This window comes from Falco biarmicus, chromosome 5, assembly GCF_023638135.1.
Source record: "Falco biarmicus isolate bFalBia1 chromosome 5, bFalBia1.pri, whole genome shotgun sequence".
Lineage (NCBI taxonomy): Eukaryota > Metazoa > Chordata > Aves > Falconiformes > Falconidae > Falco > Falco biarmicus.
The window spans coordinates 1,420,868-1,445,214 of NC_079292.1; the positions used below are offsets into that span (position 1 = coordinate 1,420,868).

General features: G+C 38.5%; 1 protein-coding gene across 2 annotated transcripts in view; it reads left to right on the forward strand.

Moving 5' to 3' along the window:
* Positions 1–24,347, forward strand: part of SLC2A13 (solute carrier family 2 member 13) — a 169,355-nt gene that overhangs the window by 114,764 nt on the left and 30,244 nt on the right. For both annotated transcript variants that reach the window (XM_056341392.1, XM_056341393.1), the window contains exons 5-7: positions 4,637–4,800; positions 9,782–9,902; positions 23,150–23,275. In XM_056341392.1, the coding sequence (XP_056197367.1) occupies positions 4,637–4,800; positions 9,782–9,902; positions 23,150–23,275 (411 nt within the window). The remainder of the gene's footprint in view (positions 1–4,636; positions 4,801–9,781; positions 9,903–23,149; positions 23,276–24,347) is intronic.

A 24,347-nucleotide genomic window follows, 5' to 3' on the forward strand; every position in this document is an offset into this window, starting at 1 on the left:
CTGTGGGTTTTATTCCTCTCTTTCCCTCTCCTCTTCATTATCATTGTTATTGTTATTATTAGTATTACTTTATTTCAGTTATTAAACTGCTTTTATCTCAACCCACGGGTTTTACCTTTTTCCGATTATCTCCTCCATCCCATGGGGGGCAGGGGGAAGCAAGCAAGCAGCTGCGTGGTGCTTAGCTGGCTGGCAAGAGGTGGCTTGTGCTTCTTGTTCCTTCAGCACCTCTGAAGCTTCAGAAATGCCAGACATGATAAGATTGCTGTGTGCGAGCTGCAAACAAAAGACTAAAGAGGAAGGTGTGTGTGTCTCTACAGGATTAAAACCAGTTTGAAACAATAGGACTATTATACAAATTCATTTTCAGTTCTTAGCAAAAGTATATCATGGCAAATGCACGTCAGGCCTTTGAGTAGATGGAATGATTCGGGAGCTGTATGTAGGAGCATGGGCTCCTTCCCCAAGCCCTCCTCCTGCAGCAAGCGCGATGTGGCAAGCGAAGCCAACCACCACCGAGTGGTGTGTCGCTGCAGACGTTCTGTATTCCACACCATGGCAATCCCGTTTGTCAGGCTGTTGCTGTTCAGGTTAGCAAGATGAATCACCCAAAGATGAAATGTGAAGGATGGCTTAGCCTGTTCTCCTCACTGCTGTCGTAATGTACATATTCAAAGAGTGTGTCAGAACAACAAGGTGTCTTGGAGAACGTTATAATTGTATTTACAGGGATGTGGGATAGTTTGCAAAAAAAGGGAAACATGAAACAAATTAGAAGACTTGTAAGTTGAGTGGGCTACATTTGTTTGAATCAATGTGAAATTTGAATTAGTATTACTCCCTCTGATTTTGGTTTACAAGGTGGTATCTGTCTAAATGGTCCAGCTTCCTGCTTGGCATTGGAATAGTCTCATAGTGATGCAGCTGTCTGGCTTGATAGATGGCACCGCGGCCAGCCTGCAGGAGTCTGTACCTGAAAACATGGACTTGCTGCTTCTCACCTGAACCTTTCGCTGAACTGTAAAAGTCAGCTGGGGGAGAAGACTCTATATTCCATGTGTATATAGGCTGTAACAGTTATGTTTTTAAAATAACTATGCTTTATCTTATGCTTTGCAGCACGAGTCACTCTAGTTGCAGCTACAGGCAGGAGGAGGTTGTGACCGGGCTACCCTCAGTGTGACAGCCCTGCTGCTCGGGGCCAGGGATGCTGTAGTGCCCTCGGTGTCTTGGCTGGGTAACGCTGCAAGACCCCAGCCGGGATGGATCTAATGCAGGTCCCATGCTGCAAATCATCAAACTTGATGAGAATAAGCTTTAGTAATTCCTAAAGGAACAGAGAAACAGGTTGAAGGTGTAAACGAAATGCAATTTTGTGAATGTGGAGCATGTTTTGTTATGAATACTTTTGTCTGTCTTAGTCCAATAATTGATAACACATAATAGACTGATACAGCACAAGGAGAGGATCTTTGTTCATGCACAGCTGCAGAAAAAAAGCATGTAAATCTGTCAAAATTGCACCATTTTAAATTTCCATCAATATTCGCTTCTTGGCTATTGCATTACTTGCCATTTTACTTTGTGTTATTTCAGTTGAGTTAAGAAAAAAAGATAGAGGGTTTTGTTACCTCTAGAGACTGATTTTGTTGGACTGAGAAGGTCGAGTAATTGGACATTGATTCCTAAAGTATTGTGCTAGGAAATGTTAACAAACCCATGGCAAAGCAGTGCCAGAGTACTCTTTTTTTGTTTTCTTAAAAGCCAAAATGTAAATGTTTTCAAGACGTTGAATGGTACTTCTGAGTTGCTTAGATTTCTTCATTACTTTTACAAGAATTACAGATTCTGTCCAAAAAGGCTGACAGTCTTAGAGAGAAGGTTTGTTGGAGTAGACTTGCTATAAAGGATAGACTGGAGCAGCCCCTTGTGAAAGATGGGGGCACTCCAAGCTGTGATGGCACCTTATCGACAGGCACTGATTTTTTTTATTTAAGAGCTACAAAGCCTGCCATGATGGGCTGCTTTTCTGCTGCTGAATGAGCTAACCTGGGAATCCTGATGCATCTAGAATTGTCTTTAAGACGTGCTTGAAGGGGGGGGGCGGAATTTTCCTTTTCTTTAAACGTTGGATATCGTTGCTTTAAAAAACCCCTGGCTCTTTAAAGGAGAAGAGGAAGGAAAGGGTTGGGGGGTGCTTCATTTCCTCCAGTACTATGCATTTTCAGTATATAGTCAAAGGATTAGTCCGAGGATTCTTGAATGTGAAAATGTTTCCATTTTTTTCAATGTACAGCAATTCTTGATAGAACAACTTCATAGTTTTGATGTCCTCAGAAATGATCAATGGTAAAATCTCTCTGTATATGTCCGACTCAGTTACTTTATGTGGCTTTGTCTGTATTTATTTGCTTTCTAAGACACAGTACTTGCTTAGAAATTCCAAGGATACACATGTGATTTTGTAATTTTCTTTACATTTTAGAAAATAAGCTAGGACTACACAACTTTGTCACTAAAACTGCATTCCCTGCAGGAGCTGCAGTAGTCACTATGGCTGTATAATATCAGAACTTGACCTTTTTCTGCCACATAGTTCTTTCCTTGTCAGGAAGAAATTAAAAAGACCTGTCATCTTGTTACATTAATAGACAGTTAGCGCTGCACAGGTTGGTATAAATAATGGGCGTACTAAAATAGGTAAACATTAGCAAATATGTTTAGTAGTTATCATAATCTATGCAATTCTTATGCATTTTTGAAACTACATTGCTATACCGTAATAAACGTGAACATCGTTGCCCAGCACCCAGCCTTTGGTAGCTTGGTATTTGGATTTGCAGGGTCTAAATTTCCCTGGTTTGTTTTCCAGAGAAATGAAATATGTTGTTTATTTATGGATAAACAGTAAGCTTCTAGTTGAGAAAATATATAACCAGGGAGTGCAATAAGCAACCAGAAGGAATGCTGGGGGCAGAAGGTGCCTGTTTGTGTATATCAGACAGTAGACATCTATGTGCTTTTATGTAGGCTATACATTGCTGCTGACAACTGGCAATTTCTGACTTCCCAGTTGAATTGGATTTTGAGAAGATTTAGATGTGTGGAGTTAAACGTGGCTTCCTGAAGCCTTGTCTGGTGAAAGTAAATGGGAGTTTCATGGTAGGTGACAGCAGGCCAAGACTTGATATTTATTGTTATTTTCCTACCCTTAACAAGAAAAATAGAGGTGTATTGGGAGATCAGAGAGTGATTTTCGTGATTAGAATAGTGCAGTACGATGTCAGGTTTGACAAGCAGTTAGCGATTTAATTTGGAGAGCCTTAAGAAGCAAGGACATATTAACACCAGCCTTTTAGTTCAGATGATGTCTACGCTTTATGAATCTTCATCTCTCCAAGATTCGCACCCTTTCCAGGGTCTCAGAGTATACAGCTCTTACAGATGAAGTGAGCCTGGACAAGGCATCGCAGTCACTAATGGGCAGGCAGATTATTATGGATTATTGATTTGAAATAAAAAGTGTTTTATGCTTAGAATAGAAAAACGTGGGCCACTGAAATTTCTGAACGTATCTGGGCATTAAGTCAACAAGGGGACATTTGAATCAAGCGGCATTTTGACCAGAGAGGGGGTGGGGAAAATTGAGCTTTGACATTTTTGATGGCTGTTTTACTGTGTGGTAGCCTGTGGGCTGCTAGGGAATTGGGGGCTTGAATATCCAGTATTTCAGTCAGCACAAATTAAGTACAAGATGAAAAGTTCTTCTACAGCATGAACAAAACTGCTCAGGTGTTTTCGTGAAGGTTTATTTAGCTCTTCCTGAGAACATAGGCACAATATCTGTGTTCATTTGGTCTCTGTGAAAAATGGCAGCAGGCTTCCTTTTTCTTCCCTTTTCATTTTGCTCAGTTGATTTATTTATGAGTTACTGTTTGTGTGGAATTGTATTTCCTTTTAGAGAGAAGTAGCAAATTCTGTCAAATTCTGTCAAAAGCTGCTGTTGGGTACAGATTCACATCCCTGCAACATGGTGCTAAGGCGTTTCAAAGCAATCGTATTCTGGTTAAGATGAAAGTAATATAAAAGAGTGAGTTTGGGGCACTTCAGTGCCGGGGAAATAAAACTGCAAGACCTAAACCCAGGAGGTTGCGAGTCTCACTTGCAACATGTTGGATGCCCTAGATTAGTTCTGTGTGACCTTTAATGGGAGTGAAAATGTATTTGATTTTTGAACTATCTTTCCCTAGACAGTACAGAGAGTGCTAAAATCACACAGGTTTTGGCAGGAAAAAGATAGAGCACAAAGCAGTGGCTGGATTTGAAAGCGGGATTCTTTTAAATTAAAAATGCAAACCCCATTTCTAGCAGAATAGGGTTGACTGTTGAAAATATAAACAGCCAAGAGAATTGCAATTTGTTTCTTGATGTTCTCCAGTCAAAACTTCAGTCAAGTGCAAGTTATGCCTTGGCTATGCCTGATTTCCCAGGGTAACTGGGTGTCAGTCTGTGGCTGCATTATGCAGGAGGTCACACTTGGTATTTGTTGTGATCTTTTTTGGTTTAAAATCAGAAACTTAGCATGAGCCAAATTGAAATCAGCAGTGTTTGTATTTGTCTCTCCCTCTGCTTGCAGGTACTACAGCGCTACCATTTTGCAGATGTCAGGAGTTGAAGATGACAGGCTTGCAATCTGGCTGGCTGCACTGACAGCATTTATAAACTTCATTTTCACTCTGGTGGGAGTCTGGCTCGTTGAAAGAATGGGTCGCCGGAAACTTACGCTTGGTAGCTTAACAGGTGAGTGTTTAATTATTGTATTGTATTTTCCCTCATAACTGTTAAAATGAAAATAAAATTTCAAGTGCTCTTTTGTTCAGAGTAGTCCTCTTTAAAATAACAGTGTTGACCACATCTTCTCCCTGAAATCATATTTCAAGGCTAGTAGGATAGTACCACAGCTAAAGGCAAATTTTAAGAAGAGAGGTTTAGCTTGTTATTTTTTTATGTGTAGTTTCTCCTTCAAGCCATGTTTGGCAACATTTTTATTTAGCTTTTTAATGTTTTTTTTTTTCAGTATAAGTAATCAAATGCTTGGAACTTCACAGCTGGTTAGATTTTAAATCTCATGTGTGTATACGTAACATGTTTTTGGCTCAATAATTGGAATTCAGAACATCTTATCAAGAACTACTGGACCAAGTGTATCGTACAGCCATTGCAACACTTTTCAAAAAGTAATGCAGTCCTTTGTGTAGTTATCTCAAATACAATACAATAAATATCTTACCTACACTAATTTGATTTTAATTCATCTCTGTATGAGATACTGAAAGACAGAATTCTAGATTTGTATAATTTGTCCAAATATTCAAACACCGTAACTCGTCATGTAGCCATCTCTTAGAAGCAGGAAAAGGCAGAGTGAGCAGCCTTGCCTGTGCTCAGCCACATCCTGCCACTTACCTGGTAAGCCCTTGTTTGCTCCTGTGTTACATGCTCGTTCTGGCTGAGGGGATCCGTGACCAGTACCTGCCTCTGGCTGAATGTCTGAAAGGTTCAGATGTTTCCAACAACAGGCTTTTGAAAAGAGAAATGGTTCCTGCTTCTCTTGAAATAAGTGTTTAGTGGGAAGGTTTAATATCTCCATATTTTGTTCTGTTGTTGCTGTCAGGGATCCAAACTTCTAGTCAATGCAGCACAGCAGAGTGGGAGACCACCTGCCAAGTTGCTGGCCATCTGCAGTTCCCAAGGGTTGTGAGTTAATCTACACTTAGAGTATTTGGATGCATTTATATAGGCAGAATGGTGACGGCACAGTGCTGTGTCTGTTTGATAGTTACCCAAATCTGTAAATTAAAACACATAGATTGGAGGTGATTTAGTATTCCAGGTTATAATAAATGTGTGTTTGGTATGTTACTGTTGATTTGGAGTCAGGAAACCTGAAGCATTTTCCATGATCTAACTTCAGAAATATGGTTGTGACAGAGGAGTTTGGAAAAGCACATTCCTCATCTGAAAAAATGAACAAAAATTTCAGATTGCTACTTTCATCACAGTCTACCTCCAGGTCAGTTAAAATACATCTCCCCTAGAAGTTGTTCTGCATCTCCATCCAGTGCCAAGTGTTTCAGAGGCGAAAGACCCAGTTCTGTACCATCCCCTATGCTCAATACCTTATCTCCCCTGTGGTACTTGCCTGTTTTCATGTCTTTCTGCAAAGTGGATCTGTCCTGGCTCTGCACTGGTACTCCTGGTTCTTGGGTGCTGTCTCTCTTTATGTGCTATTAGAATGCAGTGTTTGTATGTATATATTTATTTATGTATCTGGCCCCAGTAACCTTCTATGTCTGGCCAGCCCCTCAGGAGTTTATTGCTTTTCTAGACCCAGCTGTATAGGTGTGATCCCCATGTGGACTTTTCATACAATCACAGAACTCTTTGCTTTTTGGCTCTGGTTAGCACAGTCAAAGGTTGTACATTTGAAATGTAGATATAAATGTCTCTTACAAAGCATATTAGTTGTAGAACAGAGGAGGATATAGAAATAAGACACAGAACTAACAAAGGAGCATAACGCAGTTAAGGTTTATTTGTTGATGCTGTTTGGAGACAAAGTAATTGGTTAAAATTGTCTTTCTTCTGTGGCTGTTTGCTGGCTGTCAGCCCGCAGTGTCACTTGACCCATCCTGCACTGCTTGCTGTGTTCTTTATCATACAGTCCCTCCTTAAGGAAAATACAAATGATGACAGTTATGAAATAAAATGACATCTGTCTGTACTATTTAGAATTTTTAGAATTTAGAATTTTTTTTTAATGTAACATTTGACACCTCAATTTAGGTAGTGGTGGATATGGTACGTTTTCCTTAGCAAGAGGGCTGTTTAGTAAAAAGATAATTACTAAATCTGCTGGTGGATTTGTTTTCCATTAAGAGTTTTCTCATGGGGTAAACTTGTATTTACTGCTGTACTTTGGTTTGCTTTTCTGAGGTTGTTGACTTTTACACTGAGTTATTACTAGCTGCTTCTCTGGTCTTTGGAGAAGCCAGGTATGCCCCAGTCTCCCATTACACAAAATGAAAAGAAAACTACTTCCTTTGCCTGCTCCTGCAAGGGTGTGGGGTGTTTTTTGGTAAAGGTTAATCGATTTGATGTTTGTTAGATGATAACCTACAAGATGAATCTGTAGAAAAATAATAAAATTAATACTTTGATTAAAGCCAACGTACTGTAATTTAATTTTGTAAACTTAACGCATCTTTTCCTGCTTTCTGAAAACATTTGCTAAAGAGCTAATTTACATTCAATTTGATTTATTTTGATTATTTTCAAAAATATTAGCAACTTTTGAAAAACTGAGCCTTTCTGATAGATCCAGAAGCCTTAGGAAAATTGCAGGAAACTGCTTCTGCTGAAAAAAAAACCAAACCAAAACCCACACACCTTTTTAGTTCTCTTTACTACAGTTACTTTTTTCTCTCCTACAGTTACTGATTCCTCTTACTTTCCCATTCATTTTGTATCTTGGCATCATTTCTTTATCGTTCTTCTGCTCTTTTTCTTCAGTTAATTTCTTCAAAGCTGTTAATTGAGAAACATGCAGGAATTTTGACAAGTGGAGTATCCATTTTATTGTGGTTTCATTTTTCTTCTTCAGAAATTGTCAGTTTGGAAGCATGGTGGTACTTGAACATTGGCAAATTTGTATCTCTTTTTGTAACAAGAGAGGATTTAAAATATCTTCAGGATATTTTCTTTTCTTCTTCTTTTTTTTTTTTTTTATCTCAGCTAATGATGTACTGTAATTACATGGTTTTGTTCATCATAGAAAAACTTCCCACAGAATGAAAATATATAATAAACTTAATTTGCCAAATTTATGTATTCAGTACTTTTCCAAAGGAATAAGACATTTTCAGAGGTACTGGAAGTGAGTGTTAGTGTATTTGGTTAACTTAAAAGGCAGACAAAGCATATTTGGAATGAATATAAATAAGATTATAAGCCCTGCCTAAAGATATTTGCTGTCTGGTTTATGGCATTTTGAAAGTACAGCAAATCTAGTGCATTATACAGCCTGCCCTGAAAACTGGGATTATCAAGGTACCTACTAGCCATACCAGTACAAAGACAAGTACAGAATAAATTGAAATCACATTTAATGGTGTGTCAGGTGCTTTCTCCACATGTAGCTTGTGATTGAGTTTAAGGTCTTAGCTGCCTTGTTCAGGTAAATGTGTGGTCCAGTCATCTGCAGTTCATGCATATTCATGCCTGTTAACCATGGCTGCTGCACAGGCACATTCATGAATAATTTTATTACATGGATCTTGTTACTGAAGATATTATTTATACCTCAGAAAAAGTTTTTCACATACTTGGTGGGTTTGCCTGCTAGGTAAACTCTTGCTTTTCTCTTTAAAAACACCATCAAACCCACCCCCAAACCTGCCAAAACATCCCCCCTGCCCTGCGCCTACCAAAAAAACCCCACCTCCCCCAAAAAAGCCAGATAATGTGTCATTTCATAAAGATTACCAGAATGATATGTTAGGGGTTTTAAGGTAGTTGCATTTCTAAAGGTTCGCACAGATGCATTTCTGAGAAAATTGCTTACGTGCTTCTAACGCACACAGCAGAGGGATGAGGAGGAGCATTTGGAATTGAACACGGTATCCTTCATTTGCCCTCAGCCATTAAGCTATATCACTGCACTAATGCATACTGCCTTCCAACTGGGATGTGCTTTAGTGGTTTGCGAGTCTGTTTTCGTACGGTAAGGATAATGTTACTAGATCATCAGTAGGTAACTAGCTAATTAGTAAATAAAGTTATTACTAGTTCTGTATTTTCAGGTCAGGCTATACGTGTTATAAGTGACCTCTCAAACAAAACATGCCACATAAATAGTGAGGATGGAAACAGGTACACAGGGTATTTTCTACAACATAGAACTCAATGCCTCATCAAGTAGCAAGATGTAAAGGTTTTATAAGTCTGAGCTTGAGCTACTTGCACTGGTGTCATGACTAGTGAAGTGTATCAATTTTCATTAAAATGATACAGCATATTGTGTGTGCATGTGACAAATAAGGTAGGAAAACTGAGTTATGTTCTAGTAATGGCCTGTTGCAGAAAATGTGAACATTTTTTTGCCATCTTCCCTCTCATCATTTTGCCCAGCTCATACACAAGGAATTTTTGGGGGGAGACAGGAGCAAATAGATGGGAGGGGACTTCTTCCTGGCAAATGTTGTGTGTGCTCTTTGAAGCAAGATCAGAAATTGCCGTTGGGCTTTTTGGTGGTATTTTTGTGAAAAGCCAAATTTCTTTCCTTTCACAAAGGGAAGCAGAGTCAATGAAAAAGCTGATGCTGTTTTCTGTTTTACAGGAAAGCCTGCAAGTATGGGTGTGGGAGTGGGAAGAAGTGTGGTGATTTCGAAGTCACTATTAAGTTTTACCTTTACTGCATTTTTTTCTACACCAAAATACCTGTTTGTTAATGCACTCTTCAATTCCACACTTTAAAAAAAAAGTCTCAACCTATTCATTTGATATCTGGATATTAAACCTGATGCACTTTAGCATCTAAACTAATTTAAGATGTGGAGGTAGCAAAGGGTTTTTTTCTTAGGTTCTCATCACAACTCCTTAGTGAATGCTGTATGCATAGTAATGAGGTGCCTTGCTTTCCCAAGCATAGTTCAGTTCAATAGAGGATTATTTCATGCTCTCTGAAGAAAAATATCACATTGTTCTTTATCTGTATTTTTAGGTACCGCTGTAGCACTTATTATCCTAGCTTCGGGATTTTTGCTATCAGCTCAGGTCTCGCCAAGAATCACAATTAATCCACCAGATCCTTCACATCAAAATTCTACCTGCACAAAATACAGGTGAGATTTCATGATCATTCATCCAATCTTCTTGAAGATTGTTTCTGATGAGTTGAGTTTTACAGCCTAGTGTGTCGTAGACAATTCGTGAAGTCTAGTACAAGGAACTAAACCAGATACCTCAGGTTAGAATCCTAACTTCCCTCTGTAGAGAAAATTTGACTCTTTGCTTAAATGCTTTGAATACTCCCATGGAGTTCCTTGAATAAATAAGGTGGTTAAAGTGGCAAACTCCACACTTGAGATCTCCTCTGTTATATCACACCTGCTGCGATTTATAGCGGACACAAAGTTAGGAATATTTTAAAAGTAGTCTGCAAAAATGCTTGCTGTTATTTGTCTACTTGTAGATTTGTCTTGTATAACATCTGTAAACACTTCAAGAAGATGTGTTGCTTGCCTTTTCTTTTCCTGAGTGGAAAAAAAAATAATCTTCTGATAATTACAGACCAAACAAATAAAAAGAAATGTGATTTTTTTGACCTTTTTTCCTATTGTAGGTAGAAAGATGCACTTTCATATGTAGTCATGGTTTCAAATAACATTAATTCTAGGGTGTTAGGAAAGTGTCGTTTTCTGAATTTTGTAGTTTTAATTCACATATGAGTACTCTTATTTAGCTGGCAGACTAGAAAATTCCCTATTGAGAGAAGACTAGTTAAGTGGCTAAAGAAATTCTTACTTACGTTCAAAATCAGTTTTACATGTGTTTGCAATAGAGAGAAATCTCAAGAAATGAGAAGTGTGCTTCTAGTTTCATTGCGATATTGGCTACAAGTTTCATGGCTTTTCATATGCCAGCACAGTGTCTTAGATGAGATTCTGAGGGTCTGAACGTTTATAGACTCCTGGGGAGGGGGAAGAAGGTCTTCAAAAGAGTGTAAATAGACGCTAATAACTACAACGTTAGATACTACCAGACATGAAGATCCCTGCATGCAAACCCCTATATTTTTACTTGTTTTCTACTGCAGAGTCAACTATACTTTGCAAATTTTGGAATGTGTCTATACAGCTTTTTCAAATGGCAAGTAATCTGGTTAAAAGAATCAAAGGGGGAAAGAGCTTCCAAATGCTCTCCTTTCAGAATAAGATAACATTGATAGCAGGATGTCAGAAGGATTTGCCTAGGACTTCAGTTAACTATTTGGAAAGGATGTCTGGAGAGAGCCAATGCACCATTTACAGAACTCATTATTTGTTATCTAATAAAGCTAGATGATCATATAACCTCAAACAGTATCAAATGTGCATAGAAGAAATATGTATGGCTAGTTCACCTTAAGAAGGAATCAAAAATTATTCAACACAGGCTTTGTTTTCCAGTTAACCACAGCTAGTCAGGAGGGAAATTCAGACTCACTGAGGCACGCTTAGCCTGCCCTTCTGGGCAAAAGCATGACAAGTTAAAAGTAGTTCTCATAAAGGCATGTTGTTTCATTAAGTATCGGAATTCTTTTGATCTGTCATGATTTCTGTTTCTGACATGAAGTGAGCAAAAGCGGATATGATAGAAATTCGAAGGATCTAGAAAAGAGCAATAGAAGAACAGAAATGTTTTCATTTGAGAGTGTTTTGAAATAGAAGGAGCTCTCTTAGTTTAAAGATAGAAGTGAACATGTATGGGAGGATGTGAAATAATGAGCAATACATGAGAAAGCCTTAGGTGCTTCTATTTTAATCTTATACTATACCTTACTAAAAAGACACAGAAGCTAGGAGAATTGAAACTAACAAATGGAGGTAGTTGCCCACAAATCACAGAATTAGGCTACAGCACCCGCTATTTAAAATTATTAAAAAAAAAAATAGGGATTTATATGGTTAATAAGAACTTTTGCACTTGTGTTTATTTGGGATATCAATATTTGGGCTTCAAAACATCACCAAACCCTGACCCTGCTAGAGACAAAGGTAGAATATTCCGTCAGCATCATGCATATGAGTGTCCATTATGGGAGGTGGTATCAGCCACTGATTCCATTCCAGGAAGCCTCAAAATTCTCAGGTGTCTTTAGCCGGGGTAGCAGTAAGTGCAAGAAATACTGTTTGCTTTTGGCAAGGATCAAGGTAAGAAAAACATTTTAAACATTTTGTCTCCAGTGATGTCTCCAGAAGGAGCCTAGTTTCAGCATGCCTTCCTGCCAAGCTCTTGTAGCTACACATAGAGAATATGTGTTAATGTGTTCCTTTATCTGAATTATTTCTGGAGGGGATGACATACAAGCACGTTATATTTGACTTGGAACAGTGGCTGTTCAGGATATGACTATGTCTGCTTTCTGTGCACGTGGTCAGTAAGCTGAATGAGATCTAAAAAAATATTTTTGTCATGAGAAAGTAGATGGTGTTTTCACCATTCCAGTTGGGTTGGAAGAACTTTATAACATGCTTGGCCTTGGAAGAAAGAGAAGGTGTGGACTGCAAACCAAAGAAAAGCTAAAGAGTGAGCTGTATGTTGTGGGGCTCACCTCTCTTATTTTTAGCCCTGGAGGTATTCCCCATGGCAGTTATGGAGCTGAGTCAAAGAGATCCTTAAATCTGAGGATTTGGAAGTAAAAGTCTACTCTGCATACTGCCAGCCCAGTATATTTTCTATGCTGCTCTAAGAATAATGGCATTAAAGGAGCTGTACAGATAGCAGCCATGTAGGATGGCATATGTCACTGTAGGGATAGTTACAAATAAGATAGCAAGTCAAAGTAAAATGAAGTCATTTAATGGCAGTGATCTCCTGCTGTTTAATCCGTGTTTCCGTGTTTTAGCTGGCTTTGGTATAACTGCTGGTACCTCATATTGCTTAGCATTGTGTCTTGCAAGCCTTGAAGAGGTCTCAGAACGTTTTGGAAAAGGAAAAGACAGCAGGACTTCAGAAGATCAACACATAATGCCAGCTCCCTATAGCCATCAGAATCACTTTTAGATACATGTGCCTACACAAATGCAACACATAGCCTCCTTCATCTGATGGTGATGCAGTGCTCTCTGAGGTGAGGTGCACTTAGTCAGTCTAAACCTGTCTGCAGCTTGGCTGTCTCAGAGGTATGGAGGTGTTTCCTAAATACAACTTGTATTTGTCTTTGCCAAAATGTATTTGTAAATTATAAAAACATCAGTAACTTATTTTTTTTTTCTGACAGAAGTTTCACTGATACCATGTGGAGTAAAAATGCTTTTTATGTTTGCAAATCCATTGGGTTGGAGTAAGTGTGGGTGTCCGTTATGGAAGCCTTAGGCTGACCTACTGCAAACAGTCTGTTCGTTTGTTGTTCCCTCAGATCCATATTCCTCTGCACAGATTAATTCCTGCTGCTAGAATAACAATGCAGATAGAACAGACTAGCAAAGAAAGAACAGTCACTGTCCTAATTCAAAAAAGCACCTAGGGCTTGAATACCATGTTTTGAAAGAGCCATGCCATGCAAACGGAGTTACAAGTCACCTGTAAGGTAACAAAATTGTAAAATAACAAACCTGTAAGATTACAAACCAGTAAGATACGCTGCAAATACAAAGTAAATTTTTTACATTTGGCGTAGAGATGTACAGTATCATAGTTGATCAACAGCCACAAAGTAATCCATAATTAAATGATAAAAACCTGAATGTGTCATCAGGACATCATGGAAATAACGCAAATCCAGCAGAACACACTGAACCCTGAAATTCACTTTGCCTCCTCGCAAATGGAAGTAGGTGGTTGTCTCAGTGAGGAGGGGCAAGATGAGCTTGTCTGTGTGCCGTTCTTAAATCAAACCTCATTTTCACACTCAGCCCATGTAAGATGGCATAGATTGTTGCAGTGTGACCACCCCTTTTCTTTGATCTTAGTCTCTGCAGCAGCTCTGATCTGTTACTCATCATCAAGGCCACAGAGAAGTTCAGAGGTAAATTTAACAATGCAAAACAACACCATCCCAAGATTTTTCATCTTAGAAATAAATTTAACAATGCAAAACAACACCATCCCAAGATTCTTCATCTTAGAAATTAAAAGAGGAGCTAGCCATTCCTATTGTTAATCTGACTACTCAAAACTCTATAAACGTGTTCGCATTTTTACTGGGAACTTGGCTGGTTCTGGAAGGAGGTCGAGGTTGGCCATGTGCACTAGCTACCCTACCACCTTTCCCCAATCTTTGAAGAATCAAAGGTGTGACTGTCTCATTCTACTTTTCTCTGGGATGTTCATCCATTTCTGGAAAATTATCATTGTCCTGTTGCCTTGTGTTCTTGGTCTTTTTGTCTCATTCATGTGTCTGTCTCTCTTAATGCAACTTTTTGAGACTTGGTCAGCTGTAGAAGACATGACGTGCATTTCTTCTGCATAAACAATATTTTTCACCTCAGTAACTATATGAAAACAGTAATTTTTGTGTTAAGCTTAGGATAATCCTCCTATCCCATGGAAATGATACCTGTGCACAAGGACCTTCTCAGATTCCTTCCCGAGCTGATTGTCTTCAGAGTTTGATTAAAACAATACAGGCGGTGCCAGCTGTTCTGGGTACACAAGGGCTCTGTTGTTCATCTTTGAATTAGTCACTCTCACGTGGTTAATGTTCCTAAACTCATTGTACAAATATACACCACTGAGATGAAGGCGCCAATATTTAGTAGCCTTACAGAGCAATTTTACAGAATAGCTAATAGGCAGAAATATGTATTTTATTTATAATTAATAAAATATAGCAAAAGTATATAATTGTGATCAGTCCTGAAAAACTCAGCTAACCTAGCAACTGAAGCTGGTTTTATTCTATTTAACAGCTTTAGGATACATATAGTAAGTATACTGGCTATTGTACTTTATTTTGCAAAGTCATTGACAAGCTGATATATCTGCAGACTAGATGTCGGTCTTCTTCATACTGTCACTGTATCATAGAACCAGTGATTTTTAAATGTGATTTTCACTTTCTGTTTCTAATGTCAAAATGACTGAGCTACTGGTCATTCTGGTAACTGAGAATAGCAATCATAAATATAGTAATGCGTTTCTGCTATTAAGGTCAGAAAACTATGAGTATGTAAAGAGATAAACACATTTGAGAATACTTTTGCCAGCCCTTATGAAATGTAATTAAAAATCTGATAGACAGTTTACGTTCTAGAACTGTAAAATTACCTCAACAGGGTCTTGAACTTTTTAAAGTAGATAATAGAAGGATATATTGCTTGGTAATGATTTTTCACTTGCTGGCATGTTGTTCCTATCAATCAAAACTTATAATTCAATGTAAAATCATAAGAGATAGGAAAGAATACGCGAGTTCTTTGTAGGAAGCATCTTTAATGTGAATGAGGAAAAACTCATCTCATCAATTTAAACATAAAGATTTGAAGGGTGACTTACCTGAACTGTAACATCTGTGCGTATAATTCAGACCCTGTAACCACTGTTAACTTTTCCACTTAACTTCATTTTTGAGTCAACTTCTGCATTACCAAGGAAACAAGTTGTTTTATTCATATAGTAACCCATCAACACTTCACAGCTCTGCTAATAGTTCTAAGAATTCACTGTTTAACAAAACCTGAAAAAATGCTCAGGGAATTATTTTTTTTAAACTTTTCAAAGTGAAGGTGTTATGCTTTATATGGTCTGCAGGTTTTAGTCACACAAGGATGATTTTCATCAAGTTCGGACAAGGCTTGTATCTGATCTGCCTAGAAACTGGGAGTATAGTATCTATGTGTAGGGTCTCTTTGGTAGGCTAGTTTTAAAAGCAAAGTACTATACGGACACTGCCATTACGTTCAAAGTAAAGGCACATGTAAGTCAGTTGTTTCTGTGATTTATTATCTGTGTTGCTCAGTTCCAGGCATGAATCAGGAAGCTGTTGTGCTGGGGGCTCTATAAATTCAGAAAAAGACAAGATCATCCAAGACAAGAGACAATTGACATCTATGTGCAAGTAGATCAGGACGCTTCTCATGTGATGTCAGCATCCCAGCACAGTCTGCTGACATGATGCTTATAGTAGTAGTGGTGGAGCTGTGATGATCTAAGGAGTTGAGCAAAGCAGCAGTTTGTAGAGAGTAGTTTCTTTTATCGGACTCTGATAGGTAGGAAAAATGGATGAGCCATCGAGGTCCTCTTCAGGTCTAAAGTGAAAGTAGCAAAGACCAAGATGCTGAAAACAGGTGCTCTGAGTTTATATAAAACTTACTGTTGCTTAGTTTAGGCATGTGAGTCATTGGAAAAGAGGGTTTAAGGAAAGTTCGAAGAGAGCTGATCTATTTATATGTCTAGCATATCAAGAAGAGTAAGGATTCAGTACTGGTCTGGAATTTTTACCTAGGAAGGAGTCACTGAAGAACAGTCTCAGTGAACTAGATGGAGCAGGAGCCTGATCTGAAGATGAAAAATGGTTGATCATATTTGAGTGTAACTTTGATTTAGATCTGTTGGAGTAGCTGCGTGGTAATTTACAGAACTGTAGGTAGCATATGAGTACTGTGATTATAAATGGTAGCTTTTCTTTATGGACATCACTGAGTGGATACATGTGTTACCTAATTGACTGCCAGTAGACCTCAACAAATAAACTTCTCTCATTTGGTCTCCTTTAATAGCAGGAAAGTGCTCGTGAAGTCTGAGTGGGTTTTTCTCATTCTTTGTGAAATACTGTGTTTTCCGTGTCCCAGATATGACAGCTTGAAGTTGTGTCTTGTAGTTAGCCCACATTTTAACTATTTAAAGTATCCCCCATATTCTTAGCCAATGATATTGAATCAGAGTCTTGTAGTTAGCTGTTGGAAGCAACACAGGATTCATCAGAAGTATAACAAAATGCTTGATTTCATGCCTGAGGTGCAGTGAAGCATGCAAACATGCAGACAGCACGAGACCTCAGGTGCAAGCATCAGGCAGTTTTAAACAAGGTCCTAATAACTAACTGAAGTGAGTTTGTCTATAAGCAAGCAATTTTCAAAAAAAAAAAAAACAACCCCAAAGCTCTTTAATCGTGTAGCTGGGTGAAAGCTAAGTGCACCAATGTCCTCTCATGTCAACAGAGCTGATAAATCTACTGCAGTAGTTGTCCAACAGTACTTATATTTTTGTTGAATTCAATTTCTTGTTTGATTCATCGGTTGCCTGCATCCCTTGCTGAGTCCAGTTGAATAAGCGTGACTGGTGATCCTCAGCCTGGCTGTCTTGGCCGTTTTCTTTCAGTTGGGGCCAGAGGAAGAGGCATTCTCTGGTTGTAGACAGGACAATACTAGCACAGAAGCAAGGAAGGCCTGATTCCCGTTTGTTGATTTTCTCTAAGGAGCTGGAAAGCACCTACACCATATGCTAAGGGAGGTAGAGGATTGTGTGCGTAACCAATCATGAGAGCAAAAGGTAAACCTTTTTTGTAGGTAGGATGGACGATCTCCCCCTGGCCCAGGGTCATGTCTCCAGTATGGCAAACAGCAAGGTGGAAAGAGTGGAGAGCAGCACAATCAAAGTGACATTCTTTTCCAGCCTGTGGTGATTTGCAGCTTATGTTCTCTTTGGGTGGTATGTGCTAATCCTCAGTAGATATTACAAGACCCTCCTGTCCCTACATCGAGCCTTTCCTGCCTGAGGCATTTTTTATTTTTCCTACACTTCTATGAGGAAAACCTTTTCCAGGAACATGAATATTTGCAACATGTGGAGCAGAAGCACTGGGTTCAACAAGCTCACGAGGGTGGAATTTACTCTGTGGAGAAGACAGGACATGAGCAACATGTCTTGTATAGGGTATCTCAAGTTGGAAGAGACTCATAAGGTTCATCAAGTTCAACTTGCATGTTGAGAGTTTATCATATTTTCACATATAACTTACTGCTTCACATACATGGGCTGTATGTGCATCATACGCTCAGTGAAAATGATGAGTCCACAACAAATGGAAAGCGTACATCCCCAATAAGTGCCTGTTGCGGATGTTTTTGATACTCCCAGTGGCTGTTAATGCTACCCATGTAGTAGAATATTGTGAAATCAGGTGTTACATTCTGGAAAAGAACTACACAGTCCATAATATGCTACCAAGCTCAGTTTGTGTTTCTATAACTGGATGATAGGGACATACTGCTACAGTTTTATAATCAGATAACAGAATATGGAAGGCAAAACCAGAAGTTCTTTATAATGTGGCAAAAGTGGAAACTGATTCAGAAATTGAGGTTCAGCTCGAAAAAGACAACATAGTGTGACAGAAAGAGAAATGGCACTTGCAGAGCAAGGGCACTGAGCAGAGGTCTTTTACTGCTAAATCACTCACCGAGAAGTGGCAAGGTACAATTTGCAGCTCAAATTAAAAGGCTTCTGAGGATTGTAGGAAAATCATTATTTAGAAGGTCATTTTACAAATTTAAGGCACAAAATGTAATGACAAACCAAATGTAAGTATGAAGTATTCTAAGCAGTGTGGGAAAAGCAGAGGAAGAAGCAATTATGAACAACCTTTCATCTGGAGGGTCACTTTAGCAGGTCAGAGATTTTATTCAATCTCTTTAGAGACTGCACTACAGGCTTGTTAACTACACTGTTGGAAAGAAAGAAAACAGTAATCTTGGTATCAAGAAAAATGTGTACAGCTAGCTAATTAATAATTTTTCTATATACTTTAATTCCTTTGTGGAAGAGCAGGGCATTGTGATCTTTGTGATCAACCCGTAACCTCAGGGACAGTTAATCGGGCAGGCTGCTCCAGAGCAGAGCATTCTGAAAGCTGACAGTGCTGGGCCGGCAAGAAATTGCTAGCAAGTTGGAGTTAGTGCTGTCAGGCTTTCTAGATGTCAGATATTCCATTTGGTCAGCTGGCGAGGACATAAGAGCATGGAAGCCTTGACTGTGTTGGCAGAACGGAGTGAGGATTTGCAGGTTTGGGGATATCTGGTCTTGAAATGGGCCGTCAGTAAACATGCACTGACAATGAGGCAGGAACACAGAAATCCCATTTCATGGCAGTTCCCAATAAGCTGAGAGGCCAGGCTACTGGGAAGCTTTTCTATAGACTTCATAGCACTGAAGCTGCAAAGAAGCCAGGCATCTTTGGACTTCTGGAGCCTCACATTCCTGGTTGTTGTTATTCTGCTACATAGGCTGAAGCATCTGAATTCTAGATGCTCGCCTTTCTGTTGGGTTGCCTAGGAGCCCAGCTGGTAAGCAGGGAGGAAACTGGGCACATTATAAAACCTTTCTGCTGTAATGCTGTCTGCTTTCATCAAAATCAAATCATCTCTCTGAGGTATTTCAATCTTGAAGAGTTGTCAGTCTGATAGAGAACCATCCTGCCTGGGAATTTTCAACTGGCTCGTCACAGAGGAACCTGTTTCCAAGGCACTGCCTCATAACCTTAGCACGAAAATAAATATTTCATGATAAAGTACAAGCATATTTCCCATTTATAATTGGATGCAAATTTCCTTTCCTACATAGACACCCTGGAATATGCCGGTATATAGCTTTCAAGACTGTAACTGATCTCTGCTGCAGATTTGATGAAGTATTAGTATCTTTATAGATACATACTGGCATCTATTTGGGTAGGGCTGGTAAGAAGGTACATTTAAGGACAGGAAGGAGATCTGTAGCAGATAGTTACATGTCAATAAGTATATTGAGCATTTCTTTTCCTATTATATTGTGTCTCCTTGGTTATTTACAACACTATGAGCGTATGTAAGAATATGTGCTCAATTTCAAATTGTTCAAATATTTTTGTTTAGCAAATACTAATGGGGCTAGAATGAAGAAGAGCATAAGCCTGAAACTACTATGTATTTTATTTCCATATTTTGAGAGATATTAAGAGTAAAAAGCCTCAGCACATGATTTTTTGTTTGTTTTTAAATGGCTTTTAAAAAAAAAAAAAGTCTTCCTTATTTCATACTGCATCTTCAGTGATCATCAGTCTGTTAACTGATACAGATTACCGTGTTACAAAACAGTTTTAATGTGTATATTGTTTTTTTTAGAGGAAAAATGTTGATCTTCATCTTGGAAAAAGTGATGACTACCTCGTCAAAGTCAACATAAAATTTTTTTATCGCTGATTAAACAGGGCACAGAAGAATGCTAGATGCTCTGAACAGCAACTACCCACCCTAAGTCTGCTGAGAGTTACATTTGAGAGAGCTTTAAGTCTTGTATGTTAAATTTCTGGGTTTCCCTTGACGCAAATTGGTCTTGTCTCTAAAACCTAAAGTCAAAGCTTGATAGTATGAACTCACTATATAGCTAATGACAGAAATTCCTAATGCAAAGGTAAAGGGTTTACAAATATTTGTCATTTAAGTTTTCAATGTGAAAGACACGCTTCAGAAAAGCTGTGGAAAATAATAATGTTAAATTAGTTAATCTTTTATGAGTAACTATAACCTCTAACATTTAGCATGACGTGAAATCAAGCAGCCTTTATTATGCTGAATGCCAACTGCAAGACCAGTTGGACTTGATGATCTTAAAGGTCTTTGCCAACCTGAACGATTCTGTGATTCTCTGATATAAAATAAAGCCCAAGGAACAGCTGAGCTAACAGCCCTGTAGGCAGGCACTGAAAGCGATAATCAAATTTCTCAAGTCTTTCCTGGACTGCTGGTGGTGGGAGTGGGGCAGGTTAGTAAGATACGTTCTGCTTCCCAGTTGGCTGGTTACTGATACCCAACAAATAAGAGGTTATGTGGAGTTAACCGTAGACAATGTTCAGTTCTGTTACTCATCTCATGCACTGATTTTTGTGAGGACACTGAAGGAAATGACGAGGCACCCTGTCCCCATCCTGTTTGTCTGCTAGCACCACTATAAAGATGATGTTCATCAGTGTGTCTCATTGTCATTCTCTGCATTCCTGTGTCTTGCTGGTGCTGGCTATTTGACTGTATTTCTGCTTGAAGTAAAACCCCAAAAGAATAAATCTAGAGAACCCTTGAACCCTGAAATTTTACAAAGAGAATTGTTGTCTAAAGACCGCTTTAATGTGTTAAATTCTGCACATGGTGTTCACATTGAATATAATTTACGCATGGTTGACTTAAAAATCCAGTGCTGCACTTGATAGCACATAGTATTTGGAAGTGGCTGTGTTCTGTGCCAGGATGCCATGGTGGATTTGCTAGCACCCTGGGTCTTTTTATAGATTGATGTTGTTAGCAAGTACTTTGATACACAACGTAATTGGAGTGGAAGATGTTCTACTATATGAAAATCATACATCAGCGTCCAGTTTGATATCATAGGATTCTTTTCACTCAAAGATGCTGTATTTTTTTGTTATTTTTAATGTTATTATTCGTGATTTACAAAAATGTTTTTATTAATTTGCTGTCTTCTGTTCCTGTCAACTGTTTTGTTTGCTGCCCATTGCTGTTCTAATATGAATTAATAAAATGTAACTAAGTCTTGCTAATTTAATATTGGAATTATCCTTCCTTTCATAATTGATAATTACAGAGTTACAATTTTCTCATTTATCTTAGCAAAAGAGGGAATATTTACTACAGTTAGATAATACGTGATTGACTTTACCTGAAAATTCTGTTTCACCTCCACTGTAAAAATGTTTTGTGTGGTTTATATCTCTATTAAGAACTGATTTAATGTAGCTTTCCTAGTATTAAAAAAAAAAGATGTTCAGACCAGAATTTGACCTATCAGTTAAGCAAGACGAAGTTGTATGTAAAATAGATTTATTTTCTAAAAAGTAGACGACACGGAAATTCTGAAGTAATTTCATAATTTAGAAAGAATATAATAACAAAAGTGCACACATTTCTGAAACTTTGGAGAAATAGAAACATGCAAATGAAGACATTGTTTTTAAAACTTCCCCAACACTCTTTTTTTGCCAAGGACCTTATGAATTGACCTTATTGTAACTCTTTTAGAAACGTAAGAGTAAGAAGAGTTTGAGTGACTAGATTTTAAGCATGTGCTTTCAGACTTTTAAAACTGATATTATCAGCTTTACTGATTTAGTTTCTTGGAACTTTGTTGTACAGTTGCTTTTATGTTTTCTCATAATGATATAGCAGTTTAAGCAGATTATTTCATCATTCACCAAGTCTTTGTTGTGATAAAGTTATACACTCAGAAAGGATTTTTTCCTTGGATTTGTTGTTACAGGGATGTATGCTGAAGCTATTTTGGGCACCTTAATTATACGTTTCCGGATGTTACATTTTTAATTATAATTTCAGATTTCCAGACTTGCTCCATGTTTTGCAGTTTCTTATCCTCCTATTTTAACTCCTAAAGATATCCCTTTAGACTGTATCAGGGACTTTACTGGTGAGAATGTATCTCTGAATCTGAGATGGCTTCTGGGGAAGATAAACATCTGGGCAGTTTAACCACAGTAGCAATGGCCTTGGGTTTGCAAGATCTGGGGAAGCTTGAGCTAGAAGCTTTCAGATAACTTGCACTGCATGGAGGGTTTTGGAATGCCTTCATAGCTCACATGCCTCCATCCTGCTCGGTTTGTTCTCAGGGGCAGGTTTTAGATTGACACCTAAGTGAAGTATCTGTGGGGCGCTTGATATCTAGGCTCCCAGCAGAGTCAGTGGGAAAGAGGTCAGTGCAACCAGTGCAGTCTAGAGAACAGTTTTACCGTGTAGTCATTTGAAGAGCTTGCAAGGCTGCATTGAGGAAACCTTGCCTAAATGTAAGCATCTGGTGGTGTTTGAGGCTCCCAAGGAAATCGGAGACATCTTTGCAGAGCTGACAAGTGTGATGCGTGGTAATGATCTACAAGATCACTGCACACTCTGCAGTGAGAGGTGAAGGGCAGGTGGAATGTTGTTGGGCACTAGATACCTGTATGTGAATTGCCTCCGTTGACATATTGACTCTGTCCATTGAATGGGAAATCAGGTGCCGAGTTCCCACGTGGAGACGCGTGGTGTTGTGATCTCAGACTGACTCCCGCATCTGTATGTGCCCAAATTCTTGTTTGATTATTAGGTATGATGTATTATTCCTTCTCTTCAACCCCGGTCTATCTTTTTTTAATCAAAATTCATCCCACAAGTGAATTCTCCTACAGCCTGGTCAGGTGTCACTGGGAGATTTGCAGCTGGGCCACCAAAATGTGGTACAGAGGAAGGTGAAAGTGATCTCTATTAGTTTTTGGGCAGTTTCTATTATCTGTCTCCAACACTGACAACCTGACTACAGTGCATCCCAAGACTGATAAGGAGATACTGTTGGTTTTGACATGTACAAATGAGTAAAGTGTTGCTTAAGTGTTTATTTCTTTCTCTTTCAGCTATTGTAATGGATGTATGTTAGATCCAGATTGTGGTCTCTGCTACAAATTGAATAAATCAAGTGTTGTTGAGTCCTCCTGCATTCCTGTTGATAAAGATTCTACAATGAAAGCAGCTTGGGGCAGGTATGTCACTTCTCAAGATTTTCTGGTCTTGTGCTCTGTGGGCTGGTGTGTTTTATGCTATTGAAAACACTTTTGCTTTCACATAAAATATTACTCGTAGGATGTTGTGGAAGAAAAAAATAACTTGGCATTGTCAAAAAAAGGCTATTACGTTCTAACAACTGTTCTAAATAAAAGCCTTGACCCTGATGCGTGCAGCCAGTTCGGTGTAGTCTGCCACTTAGAAAGTATGGCAAAAGTACACTAGCAATTAGGAAAACAGCTTTTACCTGAAGTCTTCATTCATTTGAGGTGGCATATTGCCTAGGTATACACTTAAAACCCTCTGCATTAATGTTTTTTTAAAATGCTTTAATTAAACCACACTTTCAATATTGGCCTACTAAAGAAACTGAGTTACTCAGCTGAATCATCTAAAATGATAAAAATCTGAAAATTTCACATTGTCAAAAGCATGTTTTGTGGCCACAGATTTCTGTGTTCCTGTGCTTAAAAGCAGCAGCATGCCTTATGTTGCAGTTAGGTTGTATAATTGTGTGCGTTCGTAGATAAGTCCCAATGCAACTGCAAAGTACATCACACCTCTTTTTGTTAACACAAAGATTTCCTGTGAAGTCACAGCAATGTTCAGGTTTTCTGAAGTATTGACTGTTCTTAAGGAATGGCTTTATGAGTTGGAACAGCATCCTGTAAAGGCTTTATTGATACTTTAATAATGATTAGGGCTTGAGTTAGAGTTTAAGATGGCTCAGTGCCACAAGGGAATTATATAATTACTGCTGATAAAATGTGTAATTACTACTGAGAAAACCTCCTCGCTGTAGTTCTTCTGTGCCACCAGCATGCCGTAAACATACCTGCAAAACAGGCATTCATGTGGTGGTTTGGGCTTTTTGATATTTATTTTTTTTTTAATTTTCCTGTGTATTTCTCAGAAGTTAAAACCAAGTGCCTTGGTGGCAGTGAGTCATTTTGGACAGAGGTTGGAAGCTATGAAAAAAATCTAATTCTAGAATCATTAATTTTAAATTATTCTAAAATTACCCTCCTTTTGATTCCAGTACTGTTAGAA